The 27,813-nt window shown below is 43.2% G+C and overlaps 1 protein-coding gene across 1 annotated transcript in view; it reads left to right on the top strand.

The window, feature by feature from the left end:
- Window positions 1-27,294, top strand: part of SLC25A46 (solute carrier family 25 member 46) — a 29,834-nt gene extending 2,540 nt beyond the window's left edge. The window contains exons 2-8 of the mRNA XM_075601926.1: window positions 2,526-2,568; window positions 4,005-4,062; window positions 11,175-11,252; window positions 13,728-13,828; window positions 19,305-19,361; window positions 20,341-20,398; window positions 24,411-27,294. Of these exons, the coding sequence (XP_075458041.1) occupies window positions 2,526-2,568; window positions 4,005-4,062; window positions 11,175-11,252; window positions 13,728-13,828; window positions 19,305-19,361; window positions 20,341-20,398; window positions 24,411-24,989 (974 nt within the window). The 3' untranslated portion in view covers window positions 24,990-27,294. The remainder of the gene's footprint in view (window positions 1-2,525; window positions 2,569-4,004; window positions 4,063-11,174; window positions 11,253-13,727; window positions 13,829-19,304; window positions 19,362-20,340; window positions 20,399-24,410) is intronic.
- Window positions 27,295-27,813: the final 519 nt, after the last annotated feature.

The following is a 27,813-nucleotide window of genomic DNA, read 5'->3' as shown; positions in this document are numbered from 1 at the left end:
AAAAATGTTTTAAGTGTGAAAATGCTGATTTTTGATAACCGTTTTGCATGGAAATATTTTTCTTACAATATTCTACCATAGTCTGATTCAAACCAAGTACATAGACAAGACTGTTTTTCTCTATTTGGGGTCAATTTTCCCAAAATCCATTCAGAATTTGGTTACCCATACATTCTAACTTTTCACCAATGACTGCGGTTCAGGACTCGGGCATTTAAATTATCAAGAATTATGTGAGCAACTATTTTATGCTCAAAGGTCAGTGTTTTTTTTTTTTTATTATTATTAACGTGATTTAAGCATAAAAACAGAAAACATCATGTATTTCTTGATCAGGTACCAGTGTATCATCATTTAATAGTAAAATAGATGCCTGTGCAGCTGGACCCAAGTACAAGTACCTTTTTTAACACCCCCTCCCTGGTATCTATGGTTTGAAGTAGTCTGTGTATTATTAGCGCACCCATCTTGCACTTCAGGTTTTCTCACCAGTGCAATTTCTTTTTCTGGACCCAAGTACACTTTCTCAATAGGAAGCCTTTTTTTTTTCTCGCATTGAATTTGTTTATTGCGTCGGTATTCTTCACATAATCTTACTGCAAAAAATGTAATGCTCAATGTTTTATAACTTCTGTTTCTTAAACTCTGAAACATTGTTTAATCTGACTGAAACAGTACATTGTAATCATTAATCAATCCAAGCGTATAAAACACATTTTAAAGTACACGGTGACGTTTTCAGGGCCTGCTCAGTCACATGGCTAGGGTCTTCAAATGCAGTGAAATAGTCGTAACGCCACCCACTGCTCCAGTATTCTGTAAACATTCTTTTAATGAAAACCATCAAGTTTGAGTAATTCTCAACATTTTATTAACGGGTGCATCCTCAAAAATCTGACACTCGCGGTACTTATTATGGCGTTTAAAAGTTGTGCTGAAATGAGCATATATAAACCTAGTTAAATCTTCCAATGACTTTGGGGGTGAAGTTTACAAGTGTAAGAAGCAACAATGACTCGTGGCATCCACATTTTATAGCTATTACTCATGGATAGTCAGAATAAATAATGTATATCTTTTATTTATATAGCACCGTTAATGTACAGTAAATAGCTCTTCACAGCAGTAATACACGTGACGGTCATATAAATAACACATAATGGGAAGAAGTGCTTTAGACATAAAGTAACATTTAGGAAGAGGAGTCCCTGCTCCGAAGAGCTTACAATCTAATTGGTAGGTAGGAAGGACGTGCAGAGACAGTAGGAGGGCGTTCTGGTAAGTGCGTCTTCAGGGGGCCAAGGTTTATGTTTGAGGTGTAAAGTATCAGCCACAGAGCTACTCGTACGCTTCGTTAAGCAGGTGTGTTTTAAGGTGGTTCTTAAAGGTGGATAGAAAGGGTGCTTGTCAGATATTCGGGGGAAGGGCATTCCAGAGGTGGGGGGGCAGTCATTGAGGGGCTTAAGGCGGGAGAAGGCTTTGGATACAAAATGGGTAGACAGAAGACATCATTGAGCAGAACGCAAGAGTCGGGATGGGGCACAGCGAGAAATTAGAGCTGAGATGTAAGGAAGAGTGTAGAGCTTTAAAAGTTAGGAGAATTGAGTGTGTGATAAGGGATTTGATTGGAAGCCAGTAGAGTGATTTCAGCAGGAGAGACGCCAAGACAGCTTTAGGAAAGGGTAGAGTGATTCTGGCAGCAGTGTTAAGGATAGATTGTAGGTGAGAGGCAGGAAGGCCGGATAGCAGGAGGTTACAATAATCGAGACGGAAGAGAATGATGGCCTGCGTCAGTTGTAGCAGTCGAGCAACAGAGGAAAGGGCGTAACTTTGTAATATTGTGAAGGAAAAAATATTGTTCTTTATTTTCTAGTTGACCTTTAGTGGACATTTTAAATACAATCCATTTTGCAACTGTCCTCAGTGCGCTTTCTGGTCTTCTTTCTTTGTGTGTCATTGTGAGATTTCTTCTGGGAGCTCATATTTTAGGAGTAAGTATAATTTAAAGTATTGTAGCTCCTATGCAGACACATTTGCTAGTTTGTGCTTTTCCCAAAATGTCTTCATTCTATGAGTGATGAACACAATTATCAATGCTCTTTACTGGGATCTATTCTAGCAGAGCCCCCAACATGCACTGCTCTTTTGAAGCAGTAATCCCACTTTACCAGTCTTCATATTTTTAATTATTTTTACAGGATGTGAAGTGGGGGGTTGATGTTGCCACAGCTGAACTAGGCAATTTTCAACTCCTGGAACTTTGCATTCTTACCAATAAAGTATTACTGCCTGATTTTACACGGGGATTAAATCCCTGTCCAACAGAGAGCCTCAACCGTTGATTTTCCTGCTTCCTATTGGCTCTTGGTGTCTCCTGGAGCTGAACTGCACTATTTGCTTCCCATCCTGTAAAAAGAAAAGGGAGGGAGGAGGGGAAGTTTTCTGTTTTTAAGTGCACGCAAATTTTATCAAACTGAATGTTTGCTCTTTTTACATCTTTGTCTTTTCTTTTTTCATCTGTTTAGAACAAATTAATCGATTTGCAGGATTTGGTATTGGACTTGCAAGGTAATTATTTTAATCTTTAACATTTTTTTTCTGTTTGACTAATGAAGATGTCAGTTAATTCACTTATTGAATGTACCACATCATTTCGATTTTGGTTGCTGTTCTATTTGTGGATGTAGGTTCTTCACATTAAAGGTAAGCAAAGTAATGAAGGGAATTAGCACAACTTTTTTATGAATTTGTAATAACTGAAATCTTGCATTTGTTTTCTATTTTGGAGTGCAGATGTATTTAAATGTTTGCCGATCCCATTCTCTATATTCACCATTTTCAGAGCCTCTTTCTAATTCCATGAAAAGTTGTGCTCTTAGTTCAAATTTGAAATCAAGTAAACCTATTTTAAAGAACTAATTTTAAATAGAAGTGTAACGATATGAAATCACTGAGTATCATTTTATTTCCAATCTGCCTATTGGCGGAGAGTCTAGTTTTAAGTAACAGACTGTGTAACGGAGTGACTCGCAAGCAGAATCGTGTTTATTTGTGACTGTTTGGGATTATTTTATTTTTTCCCTCCTGTGATTTCCCTATTTTTCCCATGACTAACAAGTACAGGCATACCCCGCATTAACGTACGTAATGGGACCGGAGCATGTATGTAAAGCGAAAATGTACTTAAAGTGAAGCACTACCTTTTTTCCACTTATTGATGCCTGTACTGCAATCGTCATATACGTGCATAACTGATGTAAATAACACATTTGTAACAGGCTCTATAGTTGCCCCGCTTGCGCACAACTCCGGTACAGGTAGGGAGCCGGTATTGCTGTGCTGACAGGCGCATGCGCGGGCTGCCATTTGCCTATTGGACGATTTGTCCTTACTCGCAAGTGTACTTAAAGTGAGTTTCCTTAAACCGGGGTATGCCTGTACTGTATTCATGTTAATTCTATTGTCTGATAAAATTAGCAGACTGACCCAAAAATCTTTTAAAATCATTGAAAAGAAAAAAAAATTGTTCTCTCGCACTTGGTTGATTAACATATCTATATTAACATATTCTATAATTATCTACACTAGGTAACACTTCATAAATGTTTAAACTAAGCACTCTCAAGAATACCAATACTTGTAGAAATCACTTTCCAAAGAGCACTTGCTTTGCTCGATAAAGTTACAGTATGTATTTGTTAAACAGCAGAGCGTGTCACTCCCCACCATGAAGTTTTGAAGTTAATTTATTAAATACAGAACTTGTTTCCATGACGAATTAAGTGTTCTTTGAAAGTGATGCTCTAAAGTATTCATACTCTGAGATTGAATTCTGACTTTTAAATTACTTTATTAAATAAGAGGTTGTTCCATGGGTTTGCAATGTCCTCTTATCTATAACAAAAGCAGCCATGTATTCAAAATTGTGTGTTAAATCGGTGTAGTATTATATAATACTTGCTGCATTTTTTTGTTTACCTCAATTACCTCTTTCTTTCTCCAAGTCTGTTTACCGAAAATGTTTTGGCCCATCCGTGCATTGTCTTGCGCCGTCAGTGCCAGGTAAATATTCTATCATTTCTTTTCTGGCATGCTTCTAATGTTAAACTCATACACTCAGCTTGCTTGCGAGAGTGTGAGCTCTTACCTTGCCGTGCGGTTGGAGCAGAAGCGATCCCTGCTCATAGGGCTGGCGGCAATGCGGGGTCGTGGGGGAACAGCGCTGATTCACCCTCATTGGCTGAACCAGCTCACGTCACGCGGCAGCCGCCTGAAATCACATTCTCTTGACTGAAAAGGCTGCCGTGTCAACATGCTACATCACCGCTAGGCGCGTACTCACTTGGCTAACTTCTATAGCCAAACAGGGAAGAGTGCCTGGCTTGCGTGCGCACGTGGTGACACCGGCAGCATAAACTTGGCCTAATACTCTGCTATTAGGATTCAATAATGTGCAATTAGTTTAAAAAAAAAAAAAAGTGCGTGTGTGTGTGTGTCATATATAGTAGTGCCAATTGTGTGTAGTAGATTAAATTTAAACAATATAAGTGGAGTGAATATTAAAGCAAACAACCCTCCAAAGTTCAGTGGTTCTCCTTAGTTGAATGTGTTTTATACACATTCCTTCTGCATCCTCATATACATCTCTCTTCTAATCTGTTTAGTCATTTACTATTTAGTATTTGTTTGCACAGCTCTACTGGGTAATTTGCACAGATCATTTGATTAGTGACTATTGGGTCCCCCCAAAAATATCTAATTGTTAGGTGAACCCTGTTCCTGGCACGGTGCTGTGGGGCCTAGCCTTTCCATCCTTTTTACAATTGTATTGTATGTCTTTATATAGCGCCATTAATGTACATAGCGCTTCACAGTAGTAATACACATGGTAATCAAATAAATAACAGATAATATAAATAACAGATCGTGGGAATAAGTGCTTTAGACATAAAAGTAACATTAAGGAAGAGGAGTCCCTGCCCCGAGGAGCTTACAGTCTAATTGGTAGGTAGGGAGAACGTACAGAGACAGTAGGAGGGAGTTCTGGTAAGTGCGTCTGCAGGGGGCCAAGCTTTATGTATCGTGTTCAGAATATCCACAGTGCTATTCATATGCTTCTTTAAGCAAGTGGGTCTTAAGGTGGGTCTTAAAGGTGGATAGAGAGGGTGCTAGTCGGGTACTGAGGGGAAGGGCATTCCAGAGGTGTGGGGCAGTCAGTGAAAAAGGTTTAAGGCGGGAGAGGGCTTTAGATGCAAAGGGGGTAGAAAGAAGACATCCTTGAGAAGAACGCAAGAGTCGAGATGGTGCATAACGAGAAATTAGGGCTGAGATTTAAGGAGGGGCAGAAGAGTGTAAAGCTTTAAAAGGGAGTAGAAGAATGGAGTGTGAGATGCGGGATTTGATCGGAAGCCAGGAGAGGGATTTCAGGAGGGGAGATGCTGAGACAGATCTAGGAAAGAGTAGAGTGATTCTGGCAGCAGGGTTTAGGATAGATTGTAGGGGAGACAGTTGAGAGGCAGGAAGGCCGGACAGCAGGAGGTTACAGTAATCAAGACGGGAGAGAATGAGGGCCTGAGTCAGAGTTTTAGCAGTCGAGCAACAGAGGAAAGGGCGTATTTTAGTTATATTGCGGAGGAAAAAGCAACAGGTTTTAGAAATGTTTTGAATGTGAGGGGCAAATGTGAGAGAGGAGTCGAGTGAGACCCCTAGGCAGCGTGCTTGGGCTACTGGGTGAATGATGGTAGTTCCAACAGTAATGTGGAAGGAGGTAGTAGGGCCAGGTTTGGGAGGAAGTATGAGGAGCTCTGTTTTTGGGAAGTATTTAAACATACAGTTAGGTCCGGAAAAAATTGGACACTGACAATTGTCATAATTTTGGCTCTGTACGCCACCACAAAGGATTTGAAATGAAACAACCGAGATGCAATAGAAGTGCAGACTTTCAACTTTAATTCAAGGGGTTGAAGAAATATATTGTATGAAACGTTTAGGAATTGCAACCATTTTCATACAGTCCCCTTATTTCAGGGGCTCAAATGTAATTGGACAAATTAACACCATCATAAATAAAATTTTAATACTTTGTCGAGAATCCTTTGCAGGCAATGACTGCTTGTAGTCTGGAACGCATGGACATCACCAAACGCTGGGTTTCCTCCTTTATGATGCTTTGCCAGGCCTTTACTGCAGCTGTCTTCAGTTGTTGTTTGTTCATGGGTCTTTCTGCCTTAAGTTTTGTCTTTGGCAAGTGAAATGCATGCTCGATTGAGTTGAGATCAGGTGATTGACTCGGCCATTGCAGAATATTCCACTTCTTTATCTTAAAAAACTCCTGGGTTGCTTTTGCAGTCTGTGTTCCTGTTTATGGAGTGAGACTGACTGCGGATTACAAACGCGGAGTCACCTGGCTGGTGGAGATATTGATTCACAAATTGCCTGTTTTAAACTTATCTTTGTGAGTGCTATTCTTCCCCCCCCTTTCCCTTACCAATAAATGTGCTATTTTACGCTATGGGGCGTGCGTTCTTTCGTGTGTGTGTGTGTGTGTGTGTGTGTGTGTGTGTGTGTTAAATGGGCTCCATGTGAATGGATATTCCAGGCAAAAGGTGACATATTGTGTGCTTATTTGCATGTCATTTCCCAGAATCCCATCCTGCAGTGGGAGCACTGTATGCTAGGTGATAATGGTTGAAAGGCAGGGTTGCAGACCAGTATAATATGTGAATGTGCCCACAAGTGATATTCTTTATTGGATATGTATGTGTATATGTATGCCTGAAAAAACATTGTTACATGGAGCCCAGATAAGCTAATGCTCGCTGTTAACACAGCTTTAAAGCACAGCATGGGAGTCAGATGCAAAGCCAGAGAAACCAATGTTTTTTCAGGCAAAATGTGACACGGTGTGCTTATTTGCATGTAATTTCCCAGAATCCCTTGCTGCAATGGAAACAATATATGCTGGGTGATAATGGTGAAAGGCAGGGTTGCAGACAAGTGATCTTTTTATTTGCCATAATATATATATATATACACACACACACGCATATATATATATATATATACTATATATATATACACGCACACACGCATATATATACACACACACACGTATATATATATATATATATATATATATATATATATATATATATATATATATATATATATATATATATATATTATATATATATATATATATGTATGTATGTATACATATATATATATATGTATATATATATATATATACACACACGCATATGCATATACATATACACACGCATATGCATATATATATACACACACGCATATGCATATACACACACACGCATATGCATATACACACACATGCATATGCATATACACGCATATGCATATGCATATACACACACACGCATATGCATATACACACATACACACACACGCATATGCATATACACACACACACACGCATATGCATATATACACACACGCATATGCATATACACACATACACACACACGCATATGCATATACACACACACACGCATATGCATATATACACACACACACACACGCATATGCATATACACACACACGCATATGCATATACACACACACGCATATGCATATACACACACACGCATATGCATATACACACACGCATATGCATATACACACACACGCATATATACACACACACACACATACATATATACACACACACACACGTATATACATATACACACACACGCATATACATATACACACACGCATATGTATGTGTGCGCGCGCATGCTTCTGCGTATGCGCATACGTAAGCATATGCGTATACGTATGCATACACACGTGTATGCATACAAACGCGTGTGTGTGTGTGTGTGTGTGTGTGTGTGTGTGTGTGTGTGTGTGTGTGTGTGTGTGTGTGTGTTTATATATATATATATATATATATATATACACACACACACACACACACATGCACGCATATATACACACACACACGCACGCATTTACACACACGCATATACACACACACACGCATTTACACACACACGCATTTACACACACGCGCACGCATATCCACACACGCGCACGCATATCCACACACGCGCACGCATATCCACACACGCGCACGCATATCCACACACGCGCACGCATATCCACACACGCGCACGCATAGCCACACACGCATATCCACACACACACGCATATCCACACACGCATATCCACACACACACGCATATCCACACACGCATATCCACACACGCACACGCATATCCACACACGCGCATATGCATATCCACACACGCGCATATGCATATCCACACACGCGCATATGCATATCCACACACGCGCATATGCATATCCACACGCGCATATGCATATACACACACGCGCATATGCATATACACACACGCGCATATGCATATACACACACGCGCATATGCATATACACACACGCGCATATGCATATACACACACGCGCATATGCATATACACACACGCGCATATGCATATACACACACGCGCATATGCATATACACACACGCGCATATGCATATACACACACGCGCATATGCATATACACACACGCGCATATGCATATACACACACGCGCATATGCATATACACGCATATGCATATACACGCATATGCATATACACGCATATGCATATACACACACACACGCATATGCATATACACACACACGCATATGCATATACACACACACGCATATGCATGTTCACACACACACACGCATATGCATGTACACACACACCCATGCATATGCATGTACACACACACACGCATATGCATATACACACACACACACGCATATGCATATACACACACACGCATATACACACACACGCATATGCATATACACACACACGCATATGCATATACACACACACGCATATGCATGTTCACACACACACACGCATATGCATGTACACACACACCCATGCATATGCATGTACACACACACACGCATATGCATATACACACACACACACGCATATGCATATACACACACACACACGCATATGCATATACACACACACACACGCATATGCATATACACACACACACGCATATGCATATACACATACACACGCATATGCATATACACATACACACACACGCATATGCATATACACATACACACACACGCATATACACACACACACACACACACACATATGCATATACACACACACACACACGCATATACACACACACACACACACATATGCATATACACACACACACACATATGCATATACACACACACGCATATGCATATACACACACACACATATGCATATACACACACACACAGACACATATGCATATACACACACACACGCATATATACACACACACACGCATATACATATACACACACACACACGCATATACATATACACACATGCACGTGTATGTGTGTGTATATATATATATATATATATATATATATACACTCACTTTAACACATATATATACACTCACTTTAACACACACCATATCCTATCTATATCTACACACACACAAAGCTAAAGACATTATTAACCCGAGACAAGTAGGGGAACACCCGCAGCTGTCTATAGGTGGTAGGTGTAGGTGCTCCCTAGGTAGGTATGAATAATAGACAAACGGAGAACAGAAACCTAGTATGGGCACTCTAAACACCTGAAGGGTGATATGATGAACACGTTAAAACATACACTTTATTAAACAAATTAAAATAATGGGTATTAAAACGATAATTAAACGCTCTGATCCTATACGTATGAACACTCGGTGAGGTGTTCTGGATCAAAATTGTGAATAAACTGCACTTAACCACTAAATTGTGTATAGCAGTGTGAACAGGTGGGTATGTTAAACCACTGTCCAGTATTACCAGGACGCCGTAAATGAACACTACTGTAATGGTGTGTGCTAGTATATGTAGAGCCTAAAATGAAATATAAGCACACTGACACGACTAAGTGGACCCTAGCCATGACTGCCAAACAGGTGGGCTAAGTATCTGGCTAGATAGTGTGGGTCCAGGCCACATTCAGATGTGACAAGGAGTAGTGTCTAAAAAGTGCTGTGGGTATAAATGACCTTGATATAGGGTCTAACGAATCAGCTCAGTTCCACTGGGTATGTGATAAACCCCAAATGCGGTGGAGCTGAGTGGGGGGGAAACTCAATAATTGGTCCCGTTCCACTATGTGGACATAACATACTAGGCATGCACACTTGATACACAGATATGACTGAACAGGCATAGGCTCAGTGTTAGAGTCTGTTCAGAAACCTCTCAGGTAGGTAATAGGTCTGCTGATATGATTATAATAATGTCCAACCAGTAACTGTATATATCACATACCCAGTAGAACTGAGCTGATTCGTTAGACCCTAAATCAAGGTCATTTATACCCACAGCACTTTTTAGACACTACTCCTTGTCACATCTGGATGTGGCCTGGACCCACACTATCTAGCCAGATACTTAGCCCACCTGTTGTTTGGCAGTCCTGGCTAGGGTCCACTTAGTCGTGTCAGTGTGCTTATATTTCATTTTAGGGTCTCCATATAGTAGCACACACCATTACAGTAGTGTTCATTTACGGCGTCCTGGTAATACTGGACAGTGGTTTGACATTATTATCCCTCAATGTTTATTCCTCTATTTTCACTCAGGATACAGCATCCACCAACATCCATTTTATTGTATATTTCAATCGAGTTTTCCATGTATATTCATGTTCACATTGTCTGATTTTTATTAAATTGTTATTTTATTTATGCTAATAAGTGTGCGCTCATCTATTGTTGTTTTATTATATCTATATCTATCTCTACCAGTATTATTATTATGCGTGCTGTTTTATCTTTGCTCAAAACATGTGTGCATTACTTTTCAACACACCAGTAGGGTGATATATATGAAGTAGCAGCATAAGAGCAGAGATCCGTTAACAACCCATTATAAATAAGGAATTGCTGTTCGGAATAGACGTGTTTTTAGAAAATTACAACTTGGGCTTTTTGGGGGATTTTCCAAAATGATGAACTAAATAATTAAAAATGTAGGTATTGTATGCAGGAATGGTGGTGTTTAGTAGTTTTTGCTTCGTATTGCATTAGATCTGTTTTGTGCTCCATTATTCTAAATCTGTTTTATTGTTTTACAGGTTAACTACCACGCTAGAAATTACCACTTGACTCCATTTAGCATTGTCAATATTATGTACAACTTTACTAAAACTCAGGTATGTTTGGCAGGTGAGGTGTTTGGATTTCTTATGCAATATGCTATCCATTGTATTATTATTATTTTAACATGTCATTACAGTATTTATCATTGCATTTATTCCTATGGATAAATCCAGGTACTGTATTAATAATCAGAAGGCAAAATCTGTTTTTTATGTGAATGATTTAATGATTGCTGGCCTGTCACTGTGTTAATCAACAGTCCATTGTAAAGCTCATGTGAAAATGGCCCATTATGTTGCACCAAAGTGTTTGAATCACTTTAACATGTAGAAACAAAAATCAAAGCTTATAGTAGTTCAATACATTTAGGCCTCAGATATAGAAGGAGCGCATGGCGTTACGCGCTCCTGCTGCAGAGGCGATCCCTGGCCTGTGGGATCTGGGGGAGGAGACGCGACAGGGAGGCGTGTAGGAGGTGTGACCATTATATAACGGGAGCTGTTCGCCCCCATTAGCTGGTCAATATATGCCAATCATGTGATCACTGAGACACACTGGTTTTCTCTGGAGGTCCAATAGTTTTAATTAAGTCCCTGTTCGCGGGGTTTGTACTTTAAATGTTGGGTTTGCAGTCACTCTCCTCACTCCCAGACGAAGCGCCAGCAGAGCGTGAAACGCGTAGAGGAGGAGGCTGTGCTGCAGCCTGCTGTTTTTACCTGTGTGTGTCCATACCAATAAAGCTACTGTATTCAACTGTGGATCTGAGGTCATTTGGCTGTTTGCTGTCGCCCCGGATCTTTTCTCTTCATTTCCTTACAATTGAATAACAGTATAAAAAGATTTCAACATCTCCGCTATTAAGTGTTAAGACCTGAGTGGTTATGGTTCATTTTCTTGTGAAGTTTAAACTTGTGGCAGCTATATTGGTCCTGGAGAAGTGTAGACTTTGTTTATGATGCTTTTAATTTGATTGCAAAACCACATGGGCATCATCTTCACTCTCTGTACACTCTAATTTCATCTTTGGAGAAAGTTTCATGTCAAATAACATTCAATAAAAATTGTGTGTACATATATACATATATCTATATCTATCTCCATATAAAAATATTACTTGTGAGCACCTTCACATGTCTTAGACAGGTCTGCAACCCTACCCTTCACCATTATCACTTAGCATACAGCGCTTCCACTAAAGCAAGGGATTCTGGGAAATGACATGCAAATGAGCACACAGTGCCACCTTTTGTCTCAAGACCACATTACATGGTTAAACCCTTAAGCCAATGCATGCTGCTTTTAAACATAGGCTGGGATGCGATGCAAAGCCAATAAAACCACTCGCAGACATATTGTTTCGACCTTGTGTGTCTCATCAGTGTGAGTTTGGTTGTACCGGCTTTGCAACTTGAGACATGAGTAGGTCTTCACCACACAGTATTTAAGTTATGGTGGTTGAAAAGGTGACTAAAACCCTCCACTGTGTGCTCATTTGCATGTCATTTCCCAGAATCCCTTGCTGCCGTAGAAGTGCTGTATGCTAGGTGATAATGGTGAAGGGCAGGGTTGCAGACCTGTCTAAGACATGTGAATGTGCTCACAAGTAATATTTTTATATGCTTAACGGTGGAGGGTTTTTAGTCGCCTTTTCATCCACCATAACTTAAATAATGTGTGATATGTGTATATGTCTGTATATATACACACTTACACTTACACACACACCCATTCCGAATTTATAATGCAGTAGGAATTTCCTCAACTTTTTTTTTTTTTTGTTTGTTTTTAAGATTTAAACCAGGCGTTAAAGCATTTTTTTATTTTATTTTTTCATTTGTGGAAATTTGGAGGATGAAAAGCTAATATGACCTAATAAAGTTATCAGCCCACAATCCTAAATTACGCCTGCTTGTGTTTTTTAATTTTTTTTTTAAGCCCCCACTTTATTTATTTTTTCCGTGATGGGAACCGAGATGAATATCAAGACATTGCTGACACCTCATATTTATATGTTTGTTGTATTATAGAAGAGATGTCCCTTGTTAAATGTACAAAAAGTCTTCAGTTTTGTATTTTTTACATTTAAATGAAGCAATTCCCTGTAGTATTCCTTTTTCGTATGCATTCATCTTGTTCTTTTGCTACAGTTTAACTTGAAAAGATGTGAAACTAGTAGTGATATTTAATTTATTTTCTCATACAGCATATACAGCTCAACCCCGTTATAACGCGATCCGTTACAACGCAAATCCACTTATAACGCGATGCAAGCGTGGCTCCCAATTTTCCTATTTATGAATACTTTACAACACGATTATTGGTGTCTTAAATACTTTATTGTACAATGCATACAATTGTACATTATTTCTAGCGCGATCCGCTTATAACGCGACGTGATTCTTTGGACCCCAAGCACAGCGTTATAAGGGGGTTGAGCTGTACTGAGTTTAAAAAAATGTTCTCGCTACTGATGCTATTTAAATTGCCTAGAAATTTGTGTTGACTATTTTTTTATTTTTTTTAAATAGGGTCCGAGAGCACTTTGGAAAGGGATGGGAAGCACATTTATTGTTCAGGGTATAACCCTTGGTGCAGAAGGTATCATCAGTGAATTCACACCTTTGCCAAGGTAGAAACATTTTTAATTTCTAAAATTGAAAGGGTATTTTAAAAAGATTGTCCTTCCGATTCTGCTCGGTTAGTTTTATTCAATTGTATTTTTTTATTATTAATATAGATCAGTGTTTAGTTACTTTGTTTTTAATTACGGGCTCCGCAGCATGTATGTAATGTATGTAGCCCTCCCTGCCTGGCTTCTAGGGAGATTACATCGGTGTATGGCTACTCTGCATGGGTTATCTTGATTCAGGGTGCTGGATTCAGGTAACTGGGCAATGAGGTATCAAGGTTGTAGAATAATTGGTGGCAGGAACTTTTGTCATACAGCAGTCTTTTATTCAGGTCCCCTGGCACGGGGACCACATACCACATTTTAAACAATGTTGTACTGTTTGTTGTTTATGCATTCTGTGCTTCTCTGTGCGCTCACACTTAACACTCCGAGGGAGGTATATAACTTAGTTGAAGACAGTACATATTACTGCGCTCTTCCCCATAGAAGTTTACTGCTGTTAAAAAAGATAGGCCTTACATATAGAAAAACAAAAAGAACAATTCCTGCACTCCTACCAATTAGGCTAAATAAAATAGAAATCTCATGAATAAAGGTTATTTAGTTAAACCCTTTGGCCAAAGCGTTATAAGCCTGCAGCCACGTCAAGGCATAACCAAATTTACAGGTACCAACACTGAGTATATGTAATTATTGTCCCATGGACAAATGAAAAATGTGAGAGCCCTGAAGGGGTTAAATAAAGCATATGCAATTAGAAGCTGGTCAAAGCCAATATCTGTTACGGTTATGCTCGCCACAAACCAGGACCAGACCGCGAGGCTGAGGTGGGGTTGCATAAACGCCGACCTTAGGCCTCGGAGCCGGATCCGGAGTGCGAAGTTCATTGTCAAACAAGCCGGGGTCCGGACTGGAGAAGGCAGCGTAGTCTGAGGAGAAGCCAGGGTCAGGATCGGAGAAGGTTATTCGGGCAGGAGTTCGGCAACGGGTAGACAGGAGCTCTCCGCTTCAGTGAAGGAGCGTGAGCGGCCTCGGTCCATGACGCCGGTGTCTGTAGGAGGAGACAGCGGTCTGGCTGAAGAACACCGCGAGGCAGCGCCGGGGAAAATCAGCGCTTCAGCACAGGAGTCCAAAAACAGGTCTCTGCGTGGAGAGTAGCAGCAGACCTCAGGAAATGGAAGATGATCTCTGCTATGGAAGAATGCAGCAGGTAACCGTGTGTGTGTGTGTGTGTGTGTGTGTGTGTGTGTGTGTGTGTGTGTGTGTGTGTGTGGTGGGGGGGGAAGAGAGTGTGTGTGTGGTGGGGGGGGGAAGAGTGTGTGTGTGGTGGGGGGGGAAGAGAGTGTGTGTGTGGTGGGGGGGGGAGAGAGTGTGTGTGTGGTGGGGGGGGAAGAGAGTGTGTGTGTGGTGGGGGGGAAGAGAGTGTGTGTGTGGTGGGGGGGGAAGAGAGTGTGTGTGTGGTGGGGGGGGAAGAGAGTGTGTGTGTGGTGGGGGGGGAAGAGAGTGTGTGTGTGGTGGGGGGAAGAGAGTGTGTGGTGGGGGGGAGAGAGTGTGTGGTGGGGGGGGAGAGAGTGTGTGGTGGGGGGGGAGAGAGTGTGTGGTGGGGGGGGAGAGAGTGTGTGGTGGGGGGGGAGAGAGTGTGTGGTGGGGGGGGAGAGAGTGTGTGGTGGGGGGGGAGAGAGTGTGTGGTGGGGGGGAGAGAGTGTGTGGTGGGGGGGGAGAGAGTGTGTGGTGGGGGGGGAGAGAGTGTGTGGTGGGGGGGGAGAGAGTGTGTGGTGGGGGGGGAGAGAGTGTGTGGTGGGGGGGGAGAGAGTGTGTGGTGGGGGGGGAGAGAGTGTGTGGTGGGGGGGGAGAGAGTGTGTGGTGGGGGGGGGAGAGAGTGTGTGGTGGGGGGGGAGAGAGTGTGTGGTGGGGGGGGAGAGAGTGTGTGGTGGGGGGGGAGAGAGTGTGTGGTGGGGGGGGAGAGAGTGTGTGGTGGGGGGGGAGAGAGTGTGTGGTGGGGGGGGAGAGAGTGTGTGGTGGGGGGGGAGAGAGTGTGTGGTGGGGGGGGAGAGAGTGTGTGGTGGGGGGGAGAGAGTGTGTGGTGGGGGGGGGGAGAGAGTGTGTGGTGGGGGGGGGGGAGAGAGTGTGTGGTGGGGGGGGGGAGAGAGTGTGTGGTGGGGGGGGGAGAGAGTGTGTGGTGGGGGGGGGGAGAGAGTGTGTGGTGGGGGGGGGGGAGAGAGTGTGTGGTGGGGGGGGGGAGAGAGTGTGTGGTGGGGGGGGGGAGAGAGTGTGTGGTGGGGGGGGGGAGAGAGTGTGTGGTGGGGGGGGGGAGAGAGTGTGTGGTGGGGGGGGGGGGGGGGAGAGTGTGTGGTGGGGGGGGGGAGAGTGTGTGTGGTGGGGGGGGGGAGAGTGTGTGGTGGGGGGGGGGGGGGGAGAGTGTGTGGTGGGGGGGGGGGGGGGAGAGTGTGTGGTGGGGGGGGGGGAGAGTGTGTGGTGGGGGGGGGGGGGAGAGTGTGTGGTGGGGGGGGGGGGAGAGTGTGTGGTGGGGGGGGGGGGGGGGAGTGTGTGGTGGGGGGGGGGGGAGAGTGTGTGGTGGGGGGGGGGGGGAGAGTGTGTGGTGGGGGGGGGGGGAGTGTGTGGTGGGGGGGGGGGGGGGAGAGTGTGTGGTGGGGGGGGGGGGGAGAGTGTGTGGTGGGGGGGGGGGGGGGAGGTGTGTGGTGGGGGGGGGGGGGGGGAGATGTGTGGTGGGGGGGGGGGGGAGAGTGTGTGGTGGGGGGGGGGGGAGAGTGTGTGGTGGGGGGGGGGGGGTGTGTGGTGGGGGGGGGGGGGGGTGTGTGGGGGGGGGGGGGGAGAGTGTGTGGTGGGGGGGGGGGGGGAGTGTGTGGTGGGGGGGGGGGGGGGGTGTGTGGTGGGGGGGGGGGGAGGTGTGTGGTGGGGGGGGGGAGAGTGTGTGGTGGGGGGGGGGGGGGAGTGTGTGGTGGGGGGGGGGGGAGTGTGTGGTGGGGGGGGGGGGAGTGTGTGGTGGGGGGGGGGGGGGTGTGGGTGGGGGGGGGGGGGGTGTGGTGGGGGGGGGGAGTGTGGGGGGGGGGGGGGGGGGGTGTGTGGTGGGGGGGGGGGTGTGTGGTGGGGGGGGGGGGTGTGTGGTGGGGGGGGGGGGGGGGGTGGTGGGGGGGGGGAGGTGGGGGGGGGAGGTGTGTGGTGGGGGGGGAGAGGTGTGTGGTGGGGGGGGGTGTGGTGGGGGGGGGGGGGGGGGTGTGTGTGGGGGGGGGGGGGTGTGTGGTGGGGGGGGGGGGAGTGTGTGGTGGGGGGGGGAGGGTGTGTGGTGGGGGGGGGGGTGTGTGGTGGGGGGGGGGGGGGAGTGTGGTGGGGGGGGGGGGGGTGTGTGGTGGGGGGGGGGGGGTGTGTGGTGGGGGGGGGGGGTGTGTGGTGGGGGGGGGGGGGGAGTGTGTGGTGGGGGGGGGGGGGAGTGTGTGGTGGGGGGGGGGGGGGTGTGTGGTGGGGGGGGGGGGGGTGTGTGGTGGGGGGGGGGGGGTGTGTGGTGGGGGGGGGGGGGTGTGTGGTGGGGGGGGGGGGGAGAGTGTGTGGTGGGGGGGGGGGGGAGTGTGTGGTGGGGGGGGGGGGAGGTGTGTGGTGGGGGGGGGGGAGAGTGTGTGGTGGGGGGGGGGGAGGTGTGTGGTGGGGGGGGGGGAGGGTGTGTGGTGGGGGGGGGGGGTGTGTGTGGTGGGGGGGGGGGGAGTGTGTGGGGTGGGGGGGGGGGGAGAGTGTGTGGTGGGGGGGGGGAGAGTGTGTGGTGGGGGGGGAGAGTGTGTGGTGGGGGGGGGAGAGCATGTGTGTGTGTGTGTGGGGGGGGGGGGGGGTGAGAGCGTGTGTGTGTGTGTGTGTGTGGGGGGGGAAATGTGCACTGGTAAGGGGAGAGGAGGAGATGCAGAATTGTAGACTTGTGCCACTACAGATTTAGTTTGGGAAAATAAAATAGGAAAAGAATGGTGCAGAGAGACACAGAATTTTTATTAGGAATTTATTCCATTTTTTAGAATTGGGGAAGGGCCAGGTGGCACGTAGCTTTTTCGGTAATTTGTCAAGCCCTGTGTATGAATATAATCTTCTCTCTATGGTTGCTGTGGTAATTCGTCCTATTGCGGATTCTACGTTAAAGGACCACATATCTACCAAATGTCTGCTTTTTACGGACACAGTCTCCAGATACCTTGTACACCAACACAAGAACGATCATGTAATAACTTATTGAAAATAACTGCAAGCAATCCATGCTACACCACCTAAGCATCGATGAATACCTTTAACTTCTTTATTATTGCTTAAGATTTTTATCTTGCATTTTAATTTAATGCTTCTAATGCATATTTGTAATTGGAGGCATATTTTATTATTTTTATTTAGCTTTTTTACTTTGTATAACTTTGTTATTAAATATGGTTTTAGGATTATTTTAATATTGCCATGGATGTGCTAGATTTTTATGATTGTATTTTTTATTCACTTGTGTATTGTATATAGCCAGGATCCCAATTATCCCATTTTAAACCACTCCCAATTTAAGGGCTATATATAGGAATAGATATGGACTCCCAGTATTACCCCGGAAGAAGCCAACTATAGCGAAACGCTTACGGCTACATTTTTGTACTTCCCACGGAGCGGTGAGAGTATAGAGCCTGCACTAGAGCACAGCTAAGAAGAACAGCACTGTATGCATGTGTGGGCATCACAGAATTCCCTGACATCACACGATGAGGGGAGCGCCCACGGATTGTGTCGTTGACCAAAACTACAGCTGTGACGTAGCTTGAGATTTCTCTCAATTCAGCTTTGTGCCGGGATGTGTCCCAACATGCTTATTACTTCTCAACAATTGAGTGGCTTTCTAACATCTGCAAAGTAAATCTGTAAGCAATACTTCACTATATTCTGTCTCTAATTTTGATTTACAGATCATACACCTTACAAGACTGCTCAATTGCAACTGTGATGTCTTGGATCACCAAACTCCAATTTTAGTATTTTGCTCAGTATATTAAATATTTAGTTACATTTTAGAGCACTGGTAGAGTTCTCCCTTGGTTCACATCCTTAGGTTGGTTTATACATTTATATCCTGGTTATGCTCATTTTGTTTTGTTCATTAACCCCCGAAGGATCCAGTGTGGGGCCTCAGACCATGAGCAGTACTAGAAAATAAGAAACATATTGAATTGTTTTGTTTAAATATTATGTCTCTTTGTTAAAAAAAAAAAAGTTTGAAACTCACAGATCTGTGTGTCTGTCTTTTTTATAGAAGCATTTGATTTTCAAAAGTATTTCTCAGTGCATATCTGCCTTCATTTTACACTTCAGGACAATGTTTGTTGTTTTATTTAAGCTATTAATCTATCCTAAGCATGTGCTTTATTTGATTGGATGAACTGACCTATATACTTTCATTGAATTTGAATGAGTTTTCTTTTCTCTTTTACTCTGACTATTTTCATAGGGAGCTTACACATAAATGGAGTCCTAAGCAAATAGGGGGACACATTCTTCTTAAAGGGTAAGTGAGGCTTTTGCATTTAAATCTGCTTCTCCTAGAAAGTTACCTATATTCTGAAACACTGCTTTCTGGTACCAATGCACAATCAAAAATGCACACATTCACTCGCCATGGACAAGTGCATTTTGCCCGCCGGTGAGTCTTGCCTGTGGCGGGGTGCGGCGTCTCCTGGCATTCTCCTGCAACTTGTGAGTGTCTCCCCTGCAGCTCCTGTGAAAATGGCTGCGCTGTGTTGCCACTTTCACAGGAGCTGCAGGGGAGACGCTCACAAGTTGCAGGGAAGAAGCAGAAGAATGCCGGGGATGCCACACCCCGCTGCAGGGAAGACGGGTAAGGGAGGGGGGGTGACTTTTTGTTATGGGCGAGTGGGTTTTCTTAGACTGTATCTCTTTATCTATATGATGGATATATATGATAGATAGATATCTGTATCTCTCTCGATATAGATATCTATGTATCATATATATATATATATATATATATATATATATTTATTTATTTATTTATTACACCCATGTCACATGTTAATAGACTTTAAATGACAACATTGCACAACGGGCATGTAAGGCTGCGACCACGCTGCCGCTGAGCGCGCTCATGCTTGAGAGCGGTGACGTTACCAACTATCCAAGCATGAGCGCAGGCTGTCCTGCATAATTTTGCAAGTGTGAGCGGGATGTGGATCGGGGCTTTTTCTCTGTGTGTGTGTGTGTGTGTGTGTGTGTGTGTGTGTGTGTGTGTGTGTGTGTGTGTGTGTGTGTGTGTGTGTGTGTATTTGCTGCTGAGCGCGCTTCAAAATCAATTTTCTTTGTCTCCCTAAGCGCTGAGCTTGGGATAGCTACGAGCGCGCGCAGATTCACATTCACTTAAGTAAACACACCAAGCGCGCTCAGCGGCAACGTGGACGCAGCCTTAAAGCATACCAATATACAAATGGTACATTCTTATAACTCCATTGTTTTTGCTGTGTATTCTTCAGATTGGTTTATGTGATCGCGACTCCTTTTTATTCAGCAAGTCTAATTGAAACAGTACAGGTAAACATTATATTTTCACTGTTTTCCCTATCCTGCAGCAGTGATATTGAGTGTTGAGCATATTTGGATTTTCTCATGTGTAAACCTTATTCAATTCCATAGGATTTATTTATTTTTTCTTTATGCAATTTTCTGCTACTGCTGCGGCAGCTTTTAATCTAACGTTCGCCGGGCGCGCCGCGGGTCTGCTCTCCGTTTAAAAACGGATTTTCCAGCGCGGCAGCCGCTTCAATAGATAAGCGCTAATGGCGCTTACTATTGAATGCGCCCGAGGCGCGGGAAAACCGGCCGGTTCTCGGCCGAAGACTGCCGCCCGCGCTAATTTTAAAATGCGGAGGCAGCCGCATTAGGCTTAGCCCGGTCGCCTCTGTATGTGGGACAATAGCCACATGGTGGCTCTTAAACCTCCGGTGTAATATCAAAGGGTACCAACTATGATTTTGATTTTTCTTTAAGGTTACTGGAACCTCAGGTTCAGGTGTACAATTTGATGTCATTGAAAAACCTATGCATTATCTGCTTGCAGGGATTTCTGATGGATGTCTGAGCACTTGAATGGCTTTTTTTCCTTTTTTACATATTGTACAATGTTAGTGGTAAACAAAACAAAGAAGGTGCTAAAAAGCGATCGTAAATTAAACACACAAAATTAGTGCCCGTGCTCAAAATTATAAAAATAAAGAGCACAAAGAAACTCAATATGTTGAGGTAGGCAGCCGAATAATACTGACTGAACAAAGTCAGAACACGATACAATGAGAACAAATACAGAACGGCGGCTTGCAAGAAATAGTCCAGTGAATGCCCAGATGTGCTAGTTGGGGTTAAACTCCTCTCGGAAGATCAAGTCCCATTCATCCGGATCAGCTGGTTGACTCCGTATATAACGCCCGTGATATGTGGGGTTAAACACAAAGAGAAATCATAGTGTATACTGCTAAATATAACAAACATGTAACTCAGACTGACATAACTGACTAACAAGCATATAAACTAAAACCACATGTAACACAACAAACAAGGCTGAACAAACAATTAAACTAATTAAAATATAAAATGGACACTCCGTTCCATAAAAAGAAAAGGTGCCTCTTGATGATCTGGTGTGTAAAGCCAGAATCCTACTCACAACAGTGCAGATAATTCAAGCAAGTACGTCCCAATTAGGCAGAGTCTCTCCTGTTGTCCTCCCTCAGCACTCCGACGTCTGCAGACCCGCAGCAAAGCTGTCTGTGTGCTCCGTGACTGCTCTCACGCTGCACAGGCACACGCTGGGATAAGGATCCACTCCTCACTGTTGAAACACTACACAAACTTGTAAAGCTGCTTGCACACTCCTCCGTGGTAGCCGTGACCTATGACCCTATGCGTTTCGTGTATACGTCACTTCCAAATCCCTGAGGAAGTGATGTATACGCGAAACACGTGGGGTCATAGGTCACGGCTACCACGGAGGAGTGTGCAAGCAGCTTTTCAAGTCCGTGTAGTGTTTCAACGGTGAGGAGTGGATCCTTATCCCAGCGTGTGCCTGTGCAGCGTGAGAGCAGTTACGGAGCACACAGACAGCTTTGCTGCGGGTCTGCAGATGTCAGCGTACTGAGGGAGGCCAACAGAAGAGAGACTGCCTAATTGGGACGTACTTGCTTGAATTATCTGCACTGTTGTGAGTAGGATTCTGGTTTTACACACCAGATCATCATCAACAGGCACCTTTTCTTTTTATGGAACTGAGTGTCCATTTTATATTTTAATAAATTAGTTTAATTGTTTGTTCAGCCTTGTTTGTTGTGTTACATGTTGTTTTAGTTTATGTTTGTTAGTCAGTTATGTCAGTCTGAGTTACATGTTTGTTATATTTAGCAGTATACACTATGATTTCTCTTTGTGTTTAACCCCACATATCACGGGCGTTATCTACGGAGTCAACCAGCTGATCCGGATGAATGGGACTTGATCTTCGGAGAGGAGTTTAACCCCCACTAGCACATCTGGACATTCACTGGACTATTTCTTGCAAGGTGCCGGTCTGTATTTGTTCACAATATTAGTGGTATTACAGGAAATGCATCCTACTTGTAAAACCCAGGAATTATCATTTGTTACTTCAATCTTTCCATATCCGTATGGATACCCCCAGCACTAATGTGAAAAACTCACATAAGGGTCAGATAGTAACAGTAATAAAGTTGATTTCAAATAGTTGTTAGCAATTCAGGCATTGATAATGAGCAATAGTTTGGCTTTTCAGACACCAATTAAATTGATAGTCAAACCCTGATGTTATCACAGAACTATTTCAAAGCTATACTTGCCTGTATCCACAGAGTAAAAAGAAGTCCAGGTAAGTGCAGAAATTCATATGGCAAATAATTCAAAAGCTCTCTGCAAGAGGGATAATGGTAAGGGGGTCAACATTCCCAGAGCTACTGTACAAAAAAATTGAATATGGTATTTCCCTTTCAGTGAAAAAGTTAAACAGATGCACTTTTAGATCCTCCTCTGTCTGGAAAATAGCCATAATCAATTCCGCCAACAGTTTCTGCCTTACTAGCATCAGACTACTCCCTAAGGGATTATGTTGTAACCTGCATTTGGCAAAAATGTAGTAATGATGATTACAAAACCTCCTTGGGTCATATCTTAAAGCATTTTTTTTTGTTTTTTCTTAGCCTAAATACCTTACCATTTCAGTTTCATTACTCTCTTGTTCCCTGTTTTCACCGGATCTGAAGATTAACTCATCATCCCCTTCATTAGTCCAACCTTTTACATATTTGTAGGCCTTCAACCACAGAATTCAGAACTTGTTCTTTATCTGTTCTCTGTGCATTAATCCCATTACCTATTTCTTTCTACAAGTGTTGTACCAACAATTAAGCAGAATTGGTGTAGCTTTACAATTGATGAGTAGGAAACAAGAGAATTATTACTTCCTACATGTGCTAAACACAACATTTCTTAACAAATGTCGGCATCAATTTTTGTGTGTGCTCCTACTTCATTTATCACTCTGCAGTCAATAATTTAAATATTGAATAGAATGAGCCAGAACATACATTTTAAACCCCATTTTTCACCATAGTCATTGAACCACTTGTGATTAAACTTTTTAAATGAAGTTGTCCAGCAAATGTATTGCCCGTTTTACATAACATCGGATGTAAAATATCTACATTTTATTAAAGCCATTCATATCTCCCCATATCTCATGGAAGCCGATTTTAGATTTTGCTTAGCATGGTTTGCTTGTCAGAAATTGGTGTTTCTTGTTATTAATGACGTTCACATCATTGAGGTTGTTGAATTTTGTATTTTGCGCCAATATTTTACTCGGGCTTGAAATGAGCGTGAATAATCCCCATTATTTCATCTAATTTATAAAATAGATACCTGTATAACATTTCCCCTTTACAAACATATTCGGACATCACTTTTTCTAGCTCCTAACTTTTTGCCAAGATGTATGTAGATGTATTAGTAATTGAATGTCATTGATTACTCTCCCAAGAGGTTTGGTTTCTGCCTGTTACTCAGTGTAGTAGATGTTTATAATTTGGCAGATGGACAAGATTTAAATTGCAATATACAGATGTAACAAGACTTGGTGTTTGGGTGTCTGCAGTCCCACTACTGCAGCCCGGATGGATTAATGCTATGGAAGGTTCGATACGGAACCATGGACCCCCGTGCAGCGCTTTTGCAGCAGACACTGTCCCCAGCGCTGTGGTCGTTTGCTTTTTCACCCACGGCGCTGGGGACAGGAAGTGTTGCTACAGCTTTAACTAAATCACTTGTCTGTATTACTGAAAATGGTGAACTTCTACCTGCAGACCTATATTTGAATTATTTGCAAAAAATGCATTTTGTTTGTAAAAGGGGAGAGTTTATTTGAAAAATCTTGATTTTTAAGAATTGGCTCTGAAATTTAGGAATTGCTTTTATGGAACATTATTCTACAATTAATGTTTCCATTAAACCTGTTTTTGTTTTTATCTTTTACTATTTTGTGCAGAGTGAGATCATCCACGATAATCCTGGAATTCTGGACTGTGTAAAAGAAGGGATTGGCAGAGTTATGGGTCTGGGCGTCCCATATAGCAAACGGCTGCTACCACTCCTGGTCCTAACGTTTCCCACTGTTCTCCATGGTATTCTACATTATATCATCAGCTCCATTGTTCAGAAGTGTGTGCTGTTTATCCTAAAGAAAAAGAATCCTCATGGAATTCCGACAGATGGATCAAATGCAGTGCAAAGCACTTTAGATGATTATTTCCCTGAACTTATAGCAAGCTTTGCTGCCAGCCTTTGTGCAGATATTATGCTGTACCCTCTCGAGACAGTGTTACACCGCCTTCACATTCAAGGAACACGTACAATTATAGACAATACAGACCTTGGCTTTGAAGTGGTTCCAATCAACACTCAATATGAGGGAATGAGAGACTGCATTAATAGTATAAAGCGTGAAGAAGGTATGCTGGGATTTTACAAAGGTTTTGGAGCTGTGGTGGTACAATATACACTACATGCGGCTGTTCTACAACTCACCAAAATAATTTATTCATCTTTTTTACAAAATCCTGGCTAATGAATAGGGCAGATACTTTATTTGATGAACAGCATGCCCTAAACACCTAATTATAAAAGTAGATTAACCGAATAGATTCTTTTTTTTACATTTGTAAAGCAATCAGGACGAAATGGGTTCATTGAGCATTGATGTTGTTCCTGCTTGGCTAGCTGAATTTACCCATTTTCTAAATGTTGCAAACGCTTGCAATACTGAAGATTGAGTATTGTACTTTACATTTTCGGAACTTATTTCAAGCACAACCTGCTGCACTGGAGATGACAATACTGAAAAAAACTTTTTCTTCTGTACAAGTGCACTGTAGATTGTTTTACTGGGATGTAAAATATAATGAATGCATTTTTATTTGTAAAACAATTCTATTCAAGTCCAACTGACGTGTCCCAAGCCTGAAGTTAATTCAGACATAACTTTCCTTGCCAATAAATGTAAGGTCAACCATGTGAATAATATTGTCTGATGAGCTCTTATGTAATAAATATTATCAAAAAGTCCTAAAGGTACAGTATATAATCCTCATGCGTGTAGGAATATTAAGTAGTTGTGCTGTTCAACAAGTACAGTAGATGATGCTGCCCACAAGAGAGAATCCCACTCCTCTCAGGATAGAGAGAACCTCAAAAGAAAAAAAAGAAAGTGAAGGGCGCAAGAATATTAAAATACACACAACACAATGATGGAAATTAAAACCTCCCAGTAGAGTCAAAATAATGACAATGGTGGGATAGAGGGTAGACAAAGAATATGAGAGCAAATAAAATTGATTGTCTAATGGGGGTTAGAAAATGAAAACTATAATTGCTTGACTGTAGAGTCTGAGAGACTCTCTCCTTCTGTGACCGCTGGTGGCAGGAACAGATGAGGGCAGTAGTTTTCCCAAAGGAGTCAACCGGGCTGCTGAATGGTTCCAACAATGCTGGGCAAGTGTCCGTTTTGAGTTCTGCAAAACCTCTGCTGCTAGGCAGTTGCTGCTGAGCCTCTCCACGGATGCCGTTTCTGTCAGTGCTTTTTCCCTCCAGTGTTTGGGTGAGCTGCTTGCCGCGATACCAGGAAGTAACCCCGAGGCAAACAGCTATTTTAATATTCAAAGCTACATAGAGTATTTTTTCATCTATTTCTTGCGCCCTTCACTTTCTTTTTTTCTTATAACTCTGTATTAACCCTTTTTACTGTTAGAGGGGCAGGGATTTTAGAATATTGTGGTTCACTCACACTTCAAGCCGATATTGCGCAATTTGTATTTTATTTAGAGCAGCATTCCGCGCTATTTTTTTTAAATTATTGTTTTATATTTACTTTACAAGGTCTAATCTTGTCCTTCTAAAAAGGAAGATATATATATTCACTCACACACACTCACACTCCCAGCTAGCTCAAACTCCCACACCCACCACATTATGAATATATATTTATGTCAAAAAGAGTGCTACTGAGCGTGGCAAATGTATACAACAAAAGACAGGGGTGCCCAATGCTACATCCAATTGACAAAACATATAAAGTAATAAGTATAAAGTTTAAATACTTCAATAATAATAATATTTACTTGGTTATTTAGTTAAACCCTTTGGCCAAAACGTCATAAGCCTGCATACCACGTCAAGGTATAACCAAAATTAATGCAGGTACTACACTGTTAACCCCTCCCTTTACCTCTGTATGAGGGGGAGCAACCAAAATAGATCATGTTCTTTGCAGCAAAGTGAAAAGACCTCCCAAGTTAAAAAGGTGAGGAGTGAGCTCTGTAGGGAGGTGTCACCTACCTCCATTACAACTGTTACTAGTCAGAAATTGATGAACACATTCCTAGCTAGCTCAAACTCCCACAGTCCTGTTAGAAGTAGGCTGTGGAGGGATTAATTCCTTCTTTAGGCTCTGTGTGTGTGTATTGCAGACTTGGATACAATTCAGGTATCCAAGGACAGGCCTAGCAACCACAAGAGTGTCAGCCTGAGATGAATACTGATTGGTTCATCCAAAAGTAGTGGTCACCAATCAGTATTCAACCTGTTCTGCTATGGGCCAGGGTTCCAACCCCAAATCACAGGTTATAAATTCTGACACTCTCCTAATTTAGTTGAGTTATGTCTGGAGTGTGATCCTTGTTGGTCTTTCCCCTCCACTCGTGGAGTGAGAAGCCTCTTCCTCCATCCCACCAGGGGATGGGAGGAAAGTGTAACAGGCCTGAAAGGGGCCAAATGCCTGAGTTAGAGTTCTGACCAGCATGGGAGAGAAGAGAGAAAAGGAATACTTTTGTGCTTGCTGTACTATTGTCATCTGCCTGCAATAAAACCAATTGTATCAGAAAGTGTGATTACTGTCTGCTGCTGTAAAGGAAGATCAAGGTGTCAGCATGGCCCATCCCCTGCCGAGAATCAGTGCTGACTGGAGGCGCTGCACCAATGAGGAATGAAGGTAACCTGCACCACTGTTCTGGCTCTCCCCACACCATCGCGGAGCACTCAGCCCTTCTGTTTACCTAAAGGTCATAGCTCCTGCTAGAAGGAGCAGACCCCCAATATCACTTAGGGTGGGGGTAGAAGGGATACATTTGGAGGCTCTGCTGAGATGAGACGAACTGCTCAAAGGACAGGTTTTATCAATAGGACAGGTTTTTGCAGCAATATGCTGGACTTTATTGCATGTGCACACACAGAGACTTCCTGTTTCTCTCCCCAAAGAAAGAAATATGTTGGGGTGATTCCCTGGTCATCGTGCCAGGGAGCGTGGATACCCTCATATAAGAACTTGCTAATCTGTGGGGCGATTCCTTGAAGCCCCACCAAGGAAGCGTGGATACCCACATACCTCATAAATAGGA

This window comes from Ascaphus truei, chromosome 1 (assembly GCF_040206685.1).
Source record: "Ascaphus truei isolate aAscTru1 chromosome 1, aAscTru1.hap1, whole genome shotgun sequence".
Classification (NCBI taxonomy): Eukaryota; Metazoa; Chordata; class Amphibia; order Anura; family Ascaphidae; genus Ascaphus; species Ascaphus truei.
This window is presented reverse-complemented; position numbering and strand designations above follow the sequence as displayed.